Source organism: Panicum virgatum, chromosome 2K (genome assembly GCF_016808335.1).
Source record: "Panicum virgatum strain AP13 chromosome 2K, P.virgatum_v5, whole genome shotgun sequence".
In the NCBI taxonomy this organism is placed as follows: Eukaryota; Viridiplantae; Streptophyta; class Magnoliopsida; order Poales; family Poaceae; genus Panicum; species Panicum virgatum.
The window spans coordinates 52886247-52900352 of NC_053137.1; the positions used below are offsets into that span (position 1 = coordinate 52886247).

Here is a 14106-nt window from a genome sequence, read left to right on the forward strand (position 1 = left end):
TGAAGTCACATGTGCATAGTCCGCTTGGATCGATTAAGGACCGAGTGGATGCCATCGGCCTTAAGCACCTTTCCGTGCTACCACATATCTAATATAATGGTACGGATGAGCCAATTACCTTCTTTGACTTAACTATTGGGGCCCGGTCCCAGATACGTGGCCAAAGGCTATGCAGGGAGTCTTAGTGGGTCACCGAGTGGAACTATGTGTAGAAAATTTAGAGATGTCCTCGGTGGAACTAAGTCTCCACGCGCAAGCTGGGCGTACCCTCAACGGTTGAGCCTTGTTGAGAACGGTTGACGTGAGTACTCCCTTGCCCGACGTGATCGGTTGGGTGAGTCACATGGTCCTCGCGTCATGTGGGTAAAGTAGTACACCCTTGCAAGGTTATAAACAATTCGAATTGCCGCACTCTTGGATATGAGCAAGCTCTTGGTTCGTCGAATTCCTCTTAGAGAGTTCGGTATTGTTGGTTTTGGACTCATGTCTTGTTAATGATCTATTGAATGTTATGTTACTCTTTTAATCAACTAAAATTATTTGGGGGTTTCGGGCAACACTAATTAATTTTACTAGGAGATATTCTAGGAAGCTCATGCTTATATAATAATTACTTACTTTTAAAAGATTTTACTTGAGCCTTGTATGATCCTTGTTTATTTAATCGCGTAAGTCTTACGGAGTACCTTTGTACCCAGGTTGCTTCTAAATCTAGTTGCAGGTGAGCCGGAAGTGGTGTTCGGCCACTTCTACCCCGCCGATCCAGATGCGGGGAGGAGTAGGTCGTTGTGGCTGTAATGATGTCCTTGAGCAAGGCATCATTATCTTAGTATGTTTTTATCGTAGTCGAGCTCCGTGAGAGTATGTAAATTCAATAAACTTTAAGTTTCTGTCTAATATGGCTTTCGTGAGCCCAAGACTTGTAAGTGAAGTTTGAAACCAACCTATATCAAACTTGTAATTTTAAGTGTGTAAAAATTGCTTTTTGTGGATCATCGACAATGTACGCGCTTGTATAACGGTACGTGTGCTTAATCCTGGGCATGTGACAGACACGTACTGGGAATACCGGGTTTGTTCTCGTTCTAGATGAATTGTGTTGATTAAATACCTCTAAGGTGTGGATTAGCACGTGGCGTGTCGAGAGACGGACACGTACTAACCCTCATCTTAAATGATTAATCAATAATTTTACATAAACCGAGAACAGATTGGACGGTTCTCACAGTCCACACGTCAGGCGGTGCTCCGATCCGACGAGGTCGAAGCGGAGCTGCATGGCGCGACGCGGACCTGTCCGATCATCTCCTTCGTTCCTGATCGGGCACGTTGTGTTCCTGATTAGCTATGGGTTGCTCGAACCTCGGATGTTTTGTTCTCCTTGCATGCGCTGCTAAAGTTTGTGTCTCTGGTGGATTTTTTTTGGATGTGATCTGAACCTTGATTTTCTATGCTGCCGGTGCTCATCTGGTGGGATCCAGCTGCTGCAAGTGGAAGGTACAAGGGGGAGGCATCCTAGTCCTAGCACTACTAATCTTGGAGTGGAAATATGGCTTCTGTTTCTTTATTCGGTTCTTTGAACTAACCATCGAACGCACTTTCCCGTCCCAAGTTGGTTATTTATATTACTAATAGATAGTACAAGACTATGGAGTGTGTGTGTGGTTTACACTCCAATACTAGTATTGGCTAGTACAACACCTGAATACCTTTTCCAGTTGATCACGTGACTGGTAAACACCAGAATTTTTATCCGTCTCTTTGCTTCATCTTGCGTCCTCTGTGGGAATCACATGAGCTGCAATCACTATTTTTTTTCCCATCTATCCTAGGCACTATTGAATAAACAGAGAACACACTCTGATGGCCTGGAGGCTGGAGGAGCATCACTGCAAAAACGTGCAATTTAGAGTAGGGAACTTGCGACAGAAACAATCACGGCGAGCATGAACTGTGATAAGAGATGTACAGCTGTGTTTGATCGACTCTGTGATTTCTATGCTGGCAGTTGAGCGAACTCGATGTCACTGTCAGTTGTCACGCTATACATCGACCGCGCGCAACAGGTCATTTCAGGAAAGGGACATGTATGCTTGTATGATTGATCCCCCTTTCCTATCACAATTCTGAGGAAATCAGTGGCCAGATTGGTAAATGGACCTTCAACAGAATTGTTCACGGTTATCACTGCAAGAATCCACTGGAAGTGGTGTACAACGTGCGTTGAAAGCTAAGGCTGGAGTACAAGTATACCTTGTCAACAGTTGACATGCCGTTGCCGTTCGTATGTAGCATCGGTGCTGACATATGAGCGTTCAGATTGACTGTCAAGCGTCAAAGGATCCTGGGCAGGGCAGGCAAAGCTGAGGTTGAGGCTGAGGCTGAGGTTGCCCCCTGTATCAGTTTGAACAGGCAGCCGGATCCTCACTTGAGCTTGTGGCCTTCGGAAAACGCATGCCTTTGGCCCTTTGACCAAACTGAGCCTCGCAACTCTACAAGTATCAGATGTTCAGATACTGGCGCTGATTAACTCCTTGCCCCCTGAAGTCAAGGGCTTTGTTTGGATTGTGCTAGTTACTAGCACGCACGTTCTCGGAAAAAAGAATTTCACATGCATGGAGTATTAAATGAAGTCTATTTTCAAAAAAATTCAGGAATGAATGTAATTTTTCGTGACGAATTTAATGACGGTAATTAATCAATGATTGACTACAGTAATACTACAATAACCATCCTCTAATCACGCAGTCAAAGGCCTCATTCGATTCCTCTCGTGAAGTAGCACATGGTTGTAAAGTTAATTTTACAAACTGCCTTCATTTAATATCAGTAATTAATGGTCAAAATTTCCTAGTACAACTAGGACTAGGGAACCAGAGATATGTTCTCCATTCTTCAATGTAAAAAGCAAGGTCAAAATTTTCGAGGTCAGGTTTCTAAGCCCCAAGGCGCTCCTCGCTGTTGCTGGAGATGTGCACCGTAGGATGATCGGTCATAGACTACTCACTACTAAATGCGTTACACCTTGCATCAAATGATCGGCTGCCTCGCCCTCGCACTTGCTCGTTTGACGACTGCAGCGGCTTGAACAAGGAGGATCAATTGGCATGCATACCGTTAGCGGTTACCTTCGCGACTACAGGGTCAACCACTATTTTATATTTTAAGCGCTAAAACTGATGATTTTAAGGCTAAGGCAGTCCGCAAGGCGTAGAGACGTTGACCGTCAACCACTATCATCTTACTATTACTAATTGGAGGCTCTTTTTGAAACCTCCAGATGAAGCCACCTAAAATCCTAGATGGACAGTCTAAAAAAATAGAGAAATCCTATAAATTCTCACAAAAATCAGAAACATCCAGTCATCAATTCAGCAACTCTAATCATAATAGTCATTTGATCTGTTATCTTTTTAATAAATTACCCACATTTGCCATTATGAAAATAGACTAAAGTAACCACCCTAAACATGTATCTAAATTACCCACCTCTGCTATTATAAAAAATAATCTAGAGTAACCCCCTAAACATATATCTGAATTACCCACCTATGCCATTATAAAAAATAATCTAAAGTAATCTCATAATCTTCATATAAATTAACCACTTATGCCATTATAAAATAATATCAAATGAACACCTAAATTTTTATATATATTATCCAATGATAACATAATAAAAAAATAAAATAAAATAAACCCCAAATATTAATCAAAATTATGTTATTATAATAAAATCTTAAAGCACGTCAATATAAAATTTTAAATTACTATTCCTTTTCATTAGTAATAGTAAGATTTATGTTATTATTTATATAAACATACTAATCATAATGTATTTGTCACCATATATTCATGTATAAGAGAAGAGATAAGAATATAATATGTTGTTGTTCACCTAGTTCAAACAAAATGTTCAGTTAAACACATATCAAACATATATGGAGGTGTGATGCAAAATGAGAGAAAAATTGTTAGTAACTAAACCTGTCACATTTATTGCAATTACATAATGATAAATATGTATATTTGCAGTATTGGATTAGAATATTTAATTGATTAAAGAGAGTGTGAGATAGATAATTATTGTATATCTCTAACTAGCTCGTGCATGGAGCACGAGTTGATAGACTAGTAAGCTCTAAATTCGAATATTACCCTTTTTTTCACTAGATTCAGAGAGTGCTCTGTTTCTCCAATTTGCTCTGTCTCATTACCATAAGTAGTATCCTTTACAATACCAGAATTTGGCATCGGACAAGAAGAGAAAGAAACGGCAAAAATTTGAAGTTGCAGAGTCCTAGTAGCTCCACAGTGGCACTTCCGCGACGGCGTCGTCGCAGAACGCGGTGACCGTGGACGGTGGCTCCATGAGCATCGCCTGCGCCAAGCTCGCGTAGTACAAGTCCCAGCTCATGTCACCGAGCACGTCCAGCTCGAACGGCGAGCCCCCGGTGGCCGGAGATGACTCCTCGCCGTCGTCGTCGTTGGCGGGAGAGGACGGCGTCGAGGACGCGGCCGAGCGCGCGTCATCCTCCGCCCGGGCCTCGCGCCGCTGGAAGTCCTCCACGGCCTCGGCGACGGCGTGGCGCACCTCGGCGAGGCTGGCGTAGGAGGCTGGGACCGCTAGGAGCCACTCCGAGTCGGCGAAGTTGAGGCAGGCGCCCGCGCCGGCGATGGCGAGCATGGCGGCGTCGTGCGCGCGCGCCGCGGCCTCGGCGGTGTCGAAGGTGCCGAGCCAGAGCCTGCAGCCGCGGCGGCCCGGCACGCGCACCTCGCACACCCACCGCCCGGCGTTGCCCCGGCGCCGCACGCCGCGGAACACGGGGTGCCGCGTCTCCCGGAACTTGGTCCGCCCCGCCGGCCGCTTCGGCGGCGACGTCCACACCGTCGGGTGGTGCTCCGGCGAGGTGGAGGCCGACGGCGAGCCGGACTCGGCGCTCATCTCCTTCTTGATCAGGCACATCTTCCTCTCGTCAGGTCTCGATTGCTTCGCTTGGAGGTGTTGGTCTGCCGTGCTGCTGCTTGAATTGTGTCTCGAGTGGTTTTGGGATGCGAATGGCGGATTTGCGGGCTCATATTTATAGGTGGTGGCTTGGCTGGAGGCGAGGCAGAGTGGAAAGCGCGGGAAGGGAGAGCCGGAGAAACAGAGAGCAAAGGGGCGATGCATCTGGCTAAGGCCCGGGCGATGCAACTTGCAACCAGGCAACAGGGTGGACTTGAAAGTGACCTGATTTTCTTTTCTTAATGGCAACTTGCAACCTCAAGACTGCTTTTGCTTCCGGTGCCGGTCTCTGTCTCTGGTTACCAGCAGCTGTTTTTTGGCCTTGTGAAATGTCATGTGTGGTTTACTAGGTTCATGATAAGGTAAACAAATGTTTTTTTTTTCTGAAGGTAAAGAAATTGTTGGGGTTTGCAATTTTTGTGCTTAGTGCAGTCACGGTAGGAACTCGACTCCCCATCAAATTGATGGTCTCAATTACAAGAGATATAATCTTCTGGCGGAGAAACAGGTCGAATATATATTTCTCGGAAATAGAATTGGGATCATGGTGCTAGTGACATTCAGCATCTCCGTACGTTTGCCTCTCTCTCTGTCTTTTCCTCTCTTTGCTTTGGGGTATGATGCCACCACAAATTCAGCGAATCAACAATGGTCTTATCGGAAATTTAAATTACAATTTGGAAGTTTAATTTAGATTTCAAATTTCGAACCTTTCACCTTGTATATCTATATTTTATCATGTAATCCAGTCTGAGAAGTTTTCCCCCTCTCTTCTCCCTTGAAAGGCTCCTAAGAACATGTTATCATCGCACATGATAGTGCAAACAAAAAGTATTTGTCTTCCCCATTAAAAAAAGTATTTGTCTTGCCAATTTGTAGGTACCTGGAGAAATCAATAGAATTTGGGCATAGGCATCACCCCCACTGATAAAAAAAAAGATCCTACAAACATGATTGAAAGTGTTCAAACCTAGTGCGTATGTCCGGAGCGCACGGATTTGAGAAAGAAGAAGTTGATTTTTGGTGTTTGTGCAGAGATAGCATAAATTTCCCATTCAATGGGAGAGTTCAGAAAAAAAAACATGGAAGACAGAGAAGCTTAGCATGCTTGTGAAAAACATCTGCAGAGTGGATACAAAAATTACTCGAGCGGCTGTGTTTTTCTACAGTCGAGCTAGCAAATCACTTGGTTGATTAGAGTTGACGAAGTCTTTTGACCCCACTAGTAACTCTAAGAATTCCAGCCCGCAAAAGAAAAGCCTGAAAATTCCAGGGGACGCCTCGACCCATCCAGGCGATGGCGACATGACTGCGCCGCGAAACCAGGACCAGGCAAGGCAAAGGCAAAACCCCGGTATCAGAAAAGCGGGGCAGCAGACGAGACGAGGGCTGTGTTTAGACGAGGTGAAGGGGGAGAAAAAGTCACACCAGTCACTGTAGCACACTGTAGCACTTTTCATTTGTTTGTGGTAAATATTGTCCTATCATGACCTAACTAGGCTCAAAAGATTCATCTCGCAACGTACATCAAAACTATGCAATTAGTTTTTTTATTTAACTACATTTAGTATTTCATGCATGGATTATTTGTTATATTTAATATTTCGATGTGATAGGAGATGTGATGGATGTGATGGAAAGTTTGGAAATTTGATGGGAACTAAACACACCCGAGGACGGGAAGCTGCCGTTCCCACTTGCAGCCATGCCATTGCTATCCCAACTTGCGAGCAACCGGACAAAAAACAACTTTTCGGGGGCGCCCGGCTCCGGCTCCGGCTCAATCAGTCCCCCCCTGCTCAAGTTGCTCAGAGGTGCTCCCACCTCCTCCCTTCCCCGCCGGTAGGGGGCGCCGTCGCGCTCGTCACCGCCAACCACCAACCCCCATCCGCGCCCCGGGACGTCGCGGCGGCGTTTAATACGAAAAGGCGATTGCTCTCGTCGTCCCGTGCGCGTCCGCCCCCGCCCCCGCGCCCGCGGTGGCGCCGTCGTGCTCGTGCAAGCACCGATCGGGGACGGCGACGGGGGCCCCGACGAGCACGCGAGGTCCGATCCATCGGCCAATGCCAACCGAACCCAGCCGCGCCACCCTCTGCTGCTTGCTCCCTCCCGCCAGGCGCTAGTCCGGTCCCGCCCGCGGCTGGTGGTGGGGCGGCGAGCGCACCGCTCCACTTGCCGGCAGCGATGGCGACGTACGCCGGGCCAAGCGCAGCAGGCTCGTCCCCTCCGTTTACACGCGCCTTTGACAGGCACCGCCCGGACCTGGACGGGCAGACACGGCTCGTGCCAATCCTCCGTCCTCTCTCTTCACTCTACCTCGACGCTCGAATAAAAATATCGGCAAGGGGTAACGCCGGCCCCGCCGACGTTGGGCTCCTCCGTTTTTGGTCAGGTGCAGTGCAGTGCAGCTGACGCTGACGGTCCTGGAAGATGGGGACGGGTGCTTAGCATCTTCTACTGTACTAAACAAGGACGGAATTTTTTTTAAGAAAAGAACCCTCATCTCGTGGGAACCAGCTGCAAGTGGGAAGGGTGTGCGAAGGGGGGGAGGTATCTTAGTACCAACTCGCAATTCTTTTCCCGCTAAAGTATTGTTCTTTGCCGGGTTCTTTGAACCAACCATCTCAGATGCGCGATTTTTGTTTAATCATCACCCGGGGGTGCTGACTGCTGATAGTGATAACTACTGCTACTAGGAGGCGATCTTGTCTGCTAAAGCGCACCGATCTCCCTCTGCCTGCTGCGATTCCCTGATGGCTACAGGCTACGCATCAAATGGAGCGAACCCCCGTATCACTGTCAGTCCGCATATGGTTCATCCTTCGTGCACAGATTCAGGTTGGCGCGAATGATGGAAGAGTTTGCAGCAAACTCTTCTGACAAGGTAATCCAGCGTGCAGCCAGAACCTGGTGCTGAGGAAATCAGCAACCGCCAACGGAGCTGCAACTGCAACCCACACCAACTTGCTCGGCAACCGGTCAGCATGCTTAATTATGATCGCATCATGGCACCGCCTGTCATTGTGCATCAGCAAGTGGGGTTTTTATTATCCGGCAAAGAAAGAAAGAAAGAAAGAAAGAAAGAAAACCATCAAGTGGGCAAACTCTGCCGATCGACATGGCACGTTTTCATATAGAATACTACCACTGTTTCTTTCAGGTTTACTCGGTCAACAGTGGACCTGCCGTCGCAGTTTCCACGCAGCGTCATGATGAGATAACGAGGGTTCAGAGTTCAGACTGTAACGGGCATGCGGCTTCCGGTCGGGTCGGTTGACTCTCACTTGTGGCCTTATACTGAATATAGATAAAACGCACGCCTCTCGCTGACCTCAGACTCGCAAGTTGCGAATTCAACGCCTAAATTAAATTAGTTTTGCGATTCAACGCCAAAAGTCAGATTTTTCTCGGTCAGGCTTGCTTGCCCCCTTGGCGCTTCATGAGAGACGTGCATGCACCGTAGGATGCAGAGATGTCGCCGGCGACGACTTTTTTTTAGATGTCAACGGCCATGGCTTCGGACTGCCACATAGCATGTGCATCAGGTCTTACGGCAAGTGATCTTCCATCTGCCTCGCAGATGCTGACTACTAGACCACAGGCAGGCATTGGCCTTTCATTTTGCAAATTGCAATTTGTGCCTTTTTCATTTTGGCATTGGCTTCCTTTATTTCCCTTCCAAAGTGCCTTTACACTTAAGATCACAGGCTCGCAGTTCGTGTCTTTTTATGTGATATGATCGGCGAGGTGCAGCTTAGCATGTTTACTGTCGTGTTCTCTCACTTCTCTAATTCCTTCCAACAAAAGTATGGATTCAGATTATGAGATAAAACAAACAAAAAAATCCTAAATCAACCATGCAAGCATTGAAAAAAAAATGCACGGTTACGCACTAGCACCTAAATTAACCAACAAAATCATGTACTGAATACTTTTATGACTTTTTTATGCTTGCCTGCTCGCCGTGTGCACGCCGAGAGGCTCCACGCTGGCCGCTAGCCCATTAAGTGAACGAAGTTTGGCCCACAACAACAAAGAGATAGGCAGGTCACAGGCCCATAACGGTTCGGTTAATTATCTCTCAGCTCAGGACAGATCGGAACGCACCAGCCATGGTCGAGCGCCATCACCAGGGATGGGTATGTATCGCCCGTGCTACAATTATTTGCAGATCCATCGACTGAAGCCAATTAGCAGGCCGGCGTGATTGATTTCAGTCCAATAACACTTTCGTTAGTAGTATGTACATACGGACACATACATGCCGCAGCTGTAGCAGGCTGTTTGCTGTTTGCTATTAAGTATTTATTTTTTCTGTTGTTCTCGTCGCTTTCTTTCTTATTATTCCATTGCTTATAATTTTTATTTTCCTTTTTGTTTTTGGTGCGCATGAACACTGATCAATGCCGGAGTAGTATTTTCTTTTTTTTTTCTTTCTTCTGCTCTCGTGCTATTCTTTTCCATTTCTTTCTTTACAATTTTTATTTTACCTACTATTTTTATTTTCTTCTTTCATTTCTTATTCTATTCTTCTTCTATCGATCCAATTATTTTATTCTTTATTCATTTTGTCCCCAAGTGACAATACCATTTTTCAACTCTCTTAGTGTAACCAATTTTTTTTTCTCTCACTAGTTGAATGCCCGTGCGTTGCTACAGGTGTTGATTGCAGTGCAGCTACGGGTGGGAAAAAACATTTATTAGAATTCAAAGTAATTCAAGTCAACTAAAAGACATAATAAATAACGTTGTTCCAAAGTAATTCAGTGTTTTGCATAAGACAGAAATTAGAGTTCTGTCAATTGTGGTTGGATGAAAATGTACATTAAAGACCTCTTATTTCCCAATGAAATAAACCTGTGAACACTCAATCAATAAAATATAACTAACTTGATTGTGACACAGATACACAAGTACTCTTCTTCCTCCATATTAGACTTACAACTTAAAATCTTACAAGTTACAACAGTGACTAATGGCTAACAGAAGCTCCAATCCTCTAGAGATTCGAATCACATGGTCCGGCTCTAACAGATCACCGAATCCACCTTACCACACTACAATTGTGTACACTTGTTTGAATATGCAAACATGTGAACCTGGATATGTAAGTGCAAAGATTATTCAAGCTGACTTGTTTGAATGATTGCTGGTTTTCAGCAATTTAAACTTTGAGTTAGTTCAGTCATGAGTTTTCTTAGTTTGACACAAACCAAACACTTACCGAGTTACCATTCAGTGTATCTGTCTAGTTCATTTAGCTGTCATATAGGATATAGCAAACACAAATCCAACTAACATTAATGCATATATTATATAGTGCTTGGGGGCATATATATTATACACACCTTTTTTTGTTGTACATTACAATGGGATATTTGAGTTTGGATGAAAATGCACAGAAAAGTCCTCTTCTTTCCCAATGAAATAAAAAATATCAACACCCAAGCATAGCTCATTTCAGAAATGCCAATTTTTTCCTTCACAGTTTCTGTGATAAACAATTCAGATACGCCATCACTCTCTCATATCAAGTGTGACACCATATAAGTTTGCACTGACTCATATTTCAAAAATATTGTAGTTGAACATATTTAGTCTATGAAGAGATTATTGTAATTTTGCATTCAAATTCAGCGGGACAAACACTCAAAATGGATAATTAAAATAATGTATTACCTGATATGTAGGTATTGAGCTTCTTTCTAATGCAGAAACCTAACCTGATGCTCTTATTTCTAGTCTAGTTCAAAAATTCCCATTTAGCATCAGGATCAGAGCCTATGTCAAGCAAGTTTGTGCATTAGTTACCATGTATAAGATCACCTCATCTTCAACCCAGTAGCCACCAGGAATGCTCTAAACCTGATCTACAAACTTGAAGGTATGCTGAAAGAACTAAGGCCTGCAATTGTAACCTCTAAAATGTGAAAATTATTTGTAACTGCAAATGTACACGTACCTAACTCACCATTATTTGAAGCAATTAGGAGCCTGCTTATGAGAGCTTACCTGAACTTCCATAGATGTGCCCCTGTGTTCATATAGGAATCATAAGGAAACAGGATAATCTAATTCATCAGAACACCTACTGCATGCAATCATATTAGAAACCTACAGTGACATAATATGATAGTGCTAATTGTGCTTCGGAGTTCAGTCTCTCATATAATTATATATGAGTAGCCAGTACTATAATTCAAGCATATGCACTCCAATGCCAAACGAAAGCTGCATTCCTTAACATACTAAAGCTAGCCTGAACCTCAACCTCGAAGGAGCCAAAAGCCTACTCAAATATGCAATAGGTGTTAGCAAAACTTCCAGCATTAATCTTCCAAGCTCCAGGCGATGTGAAGTGAATTTGTCCATGTTAAGGATAGCACCATAAGTCATTACTCATAGTCGAGGTAACCAATAAAATTGGTAGAAAACTGAAACTGCAAAATATGCACTAAAGCAGGACTGAACCGTGCAGAAATGAACTGAGACTGAATTTCATGTATCCTTGATGGTGCGCTCGTCCATTTATCAATTACACTTCAGAACAGCTAGAGATACCATTGCACATAGAACTCTGAGTTTGTCCGACGATATGACCAACTAATAAAACAAAATCGTATAATAGAGCACCTGGTTCTTGAAAGCACGAGATCATGCAATGAAATTTTTTTGTCGAGAACTGAATTTATTAGGTCAGTCAAATCCTAAATACATGTATCCTCGGTTTGGTAGATGGAGTTTGATGGAAAACCGAGGAGAGCAAGCACTATTATGAAATAGACATAGCGATCCATGAGCTGCAGAATTTGGTGGAAAATATGTTACAGAATGGCAGTAATTCTGCCATTTTATCGGGTGACAGTTCTGCTGCTTTGTGCTGACTGGTTACTCTATAGTCTGGTCCACAAATATTACTCAGCCTCATGCCTTTTACCAAGTTATGGCTTTTCTTTTCCTTTTTCCTTTTCCTTTTCCTTTTCTTTTATTTATAGTCAAGAATAAAAGGTTGGATGGTCAGCAAACTTCTATCAAGATGACATGCAACAGTACTATCAATCCTTCATTCCTGCTGAAGAACACTCCAATCACCATTTTATTTATTTGTACACAGATACACATACACACTTTGGCAGGAACATACATGTACTACCAGGGAAGGTAGAGAGTATATATCGAAGCCAATGACATATAGCACAAGATTGCTGACCAAATCCATTAACCCAAGAAGCATCAGGTTCAGATAGAACAATATACTACCTAACTAAAATGAGCTTGCAGGAACCTCCTAATAATCTAAACAACACCCCCCTTGGTCATGCAAGCACAGCAGCAAACACTGTCCAGAAGTAGTGCATATTCAGTCAATCCAGGATTATCACTGGGAGTAAAAAAAACAATTCTGCAGAGTATAACATAGAAGGATGTCATGCAGTAATCAATAATCTCATGCAGATTACGATGCTAATAGTTTGGCCAAGGGAAAATTAAGGTCAGTATATTATAGCTAATAGTTCTTCACTGGGCAGGCCAATTGTTTTACGGAATATTTTTTTTCATGGCTGAAGCATTAGAACCCAATCAGATTAGCCGCACAGTTGATGGATATGGATCACAGCAGCATTCTGAAATCAGTTTAAATTCTAATATCAATCTCAAACTATTGTCTAGTCATCATAGATCAATCATGTCAGAAAGTTCAGGAAGCCAATTTGGCTCTGGCTCTGGCTGAAGCACAAATAACCCAATTTAAAGAACCCCATTTATGACAGACAGAACAGGCTGGCTCAGTTATCATCCAAATCACAGAAATAATTAGCAATATGAGCACTACCTGGAGAATTCCAAGAATTGTTTGATGTACTATCACTACTGGGACTCATAAAAAAAGAATGCCCTGGGTTCTACTGTTAATTAATCACAGAATATAATCTGAAGGATAACACAACACTGATAACATTCCCTGTAAAAGAAGAACCAAATCTACCATCGTTCTCAGAAATCCTTCTATGCTAATCTACCAAAGTTCGAACAAGGAACTCGGAAGGAGGGCTCGTGTTCCTACCTAGACCCATTCCAATTCGAACCTGGAACTTTAAGGTTTTGGGACAAATCCGCAATCAGGGACTCACCAAAAGGAATGCGCGACGGACGAGCAGCAAATCGGGCGTCGAGGAGGGGAGGCGTACAGCCGAGCAGAGTCAGCGTCGCACGGCGTCGCGCCGTTGAGCGCGGCGAGAGGGAGGCGCACGAGCCGGTCCGCGCGCCGGGCGCAGGGGAGGCCACGCCGTCGAGCGCGGCGAGAGGGCGGCGCTCGAGCCGGTCCGCGCGCCCGGCGTAGGGGAGACCGCGCCGTCGAGCGCGGCGAGAGGTTGGCGCTCGAGCCGGTCTCCGCGCCGGGCGTAGGGGAGGCCGCTGTCCGAGCGTGGCGAGAGGGAGGCGGTGGCGCCGGTGCGGTCGCCGGGCGCATGGGAGGACGTTGTCCGAGCGCGGCGAGAGCGAGGCAGTGGCGCCGGCGTCAAGCGCGCAGAGTCCGGTGAGCGGCGCCCTGCTCCGGTGGGCGAGCGGCGGCGCGTCGCGCGCGCGAGAGAGAGAGCGGGCGGACGTGGCGTGAGGGCAGCGGCGAGGTGGAACTGCCTGCTCGCGAGTTGGGGGCGGGCGGGACTCCGGCGCGCTGGAGATGCTGGAGGTGGGGCGGAGCTCGACCTCGGGCTCCGTCGCGGCGGAGAGGCACGGCGCGCGAGGAGGCGAGGAACCGTCGGGGAGGAGTGGAGAATCTGCGGTGGAGGGAGAAAGGACGGGTCGACCGAGCGCGCGCGTTGACGGGCGGATCCATCCGCGACGACGGACACACGAGCGAGCGGACATAGCCCAACTTCGTTTTTTTATGTAGTATATATATATAGGAGATTTTTTCTTCCATTATTTATTTCTCTCTTCTAATATATATTTTCTTCTCTTTCCATTTTTTACATTTATTCGCATTTTCTTTCTTACATTTAACGTTGATTTTTAAATTAATTTTTGTATTTATTATCTTCAGTTATTTTTTATCCTAAAATTATTATGTGAGTTCATACCACTTTTTAAATTTATATCCC

At 45.1% G+C, this 14106-nt stretch overlaps 2 protein-coding genes across 2 annotated transcripts; both read right to left on the reverse strand.

Moving 5' to 3' along the window:
- Positions 1 to 4055: 4055 nt before the first annotated feature.
- LOC120684737 (dehydration-responsive element-binding protein 1A-like) lies at positions 4056 to 5089 on the reverse strand. The gene has a single exon (XM_039966623.1). The coding sequence runs from the start codon at positions 4964 to 4966 to the stop codon at positions 4301 to 4303; it is 666 nt and encodes a 221-aa protein (XP_039822557.1). The 5' UTR covers positions 4967 to 5089; the 3' UTR covers positions 4056 to 4300.
- A 4768-nt stretch (positions 5090 to 9857) lies between these two features.
- LOC120684746 (proline-rich protein 36-like) lies at positions 9858 to 13873 on the reverse strand. Its single transcript, XM_039966631.1, has 3 exons — positions 13138 to 13873; positions 11018 to 11039; positions 9858 to 10910 (listed from the first exon to the last, which is right to left on the reverse strand). The coding sequence occupies exons 1-3, from the start codon at positions 13871 to 13873 to the stop codon at positions 10904 to 10906; spliced, it is 765 nt and encodes a 254-aa protein (XP_039822565.1). The 3' UTR covers positions 9858 to 10903.
- Positions 13874 to 14106: the final 233 nt, after the last annotated feature.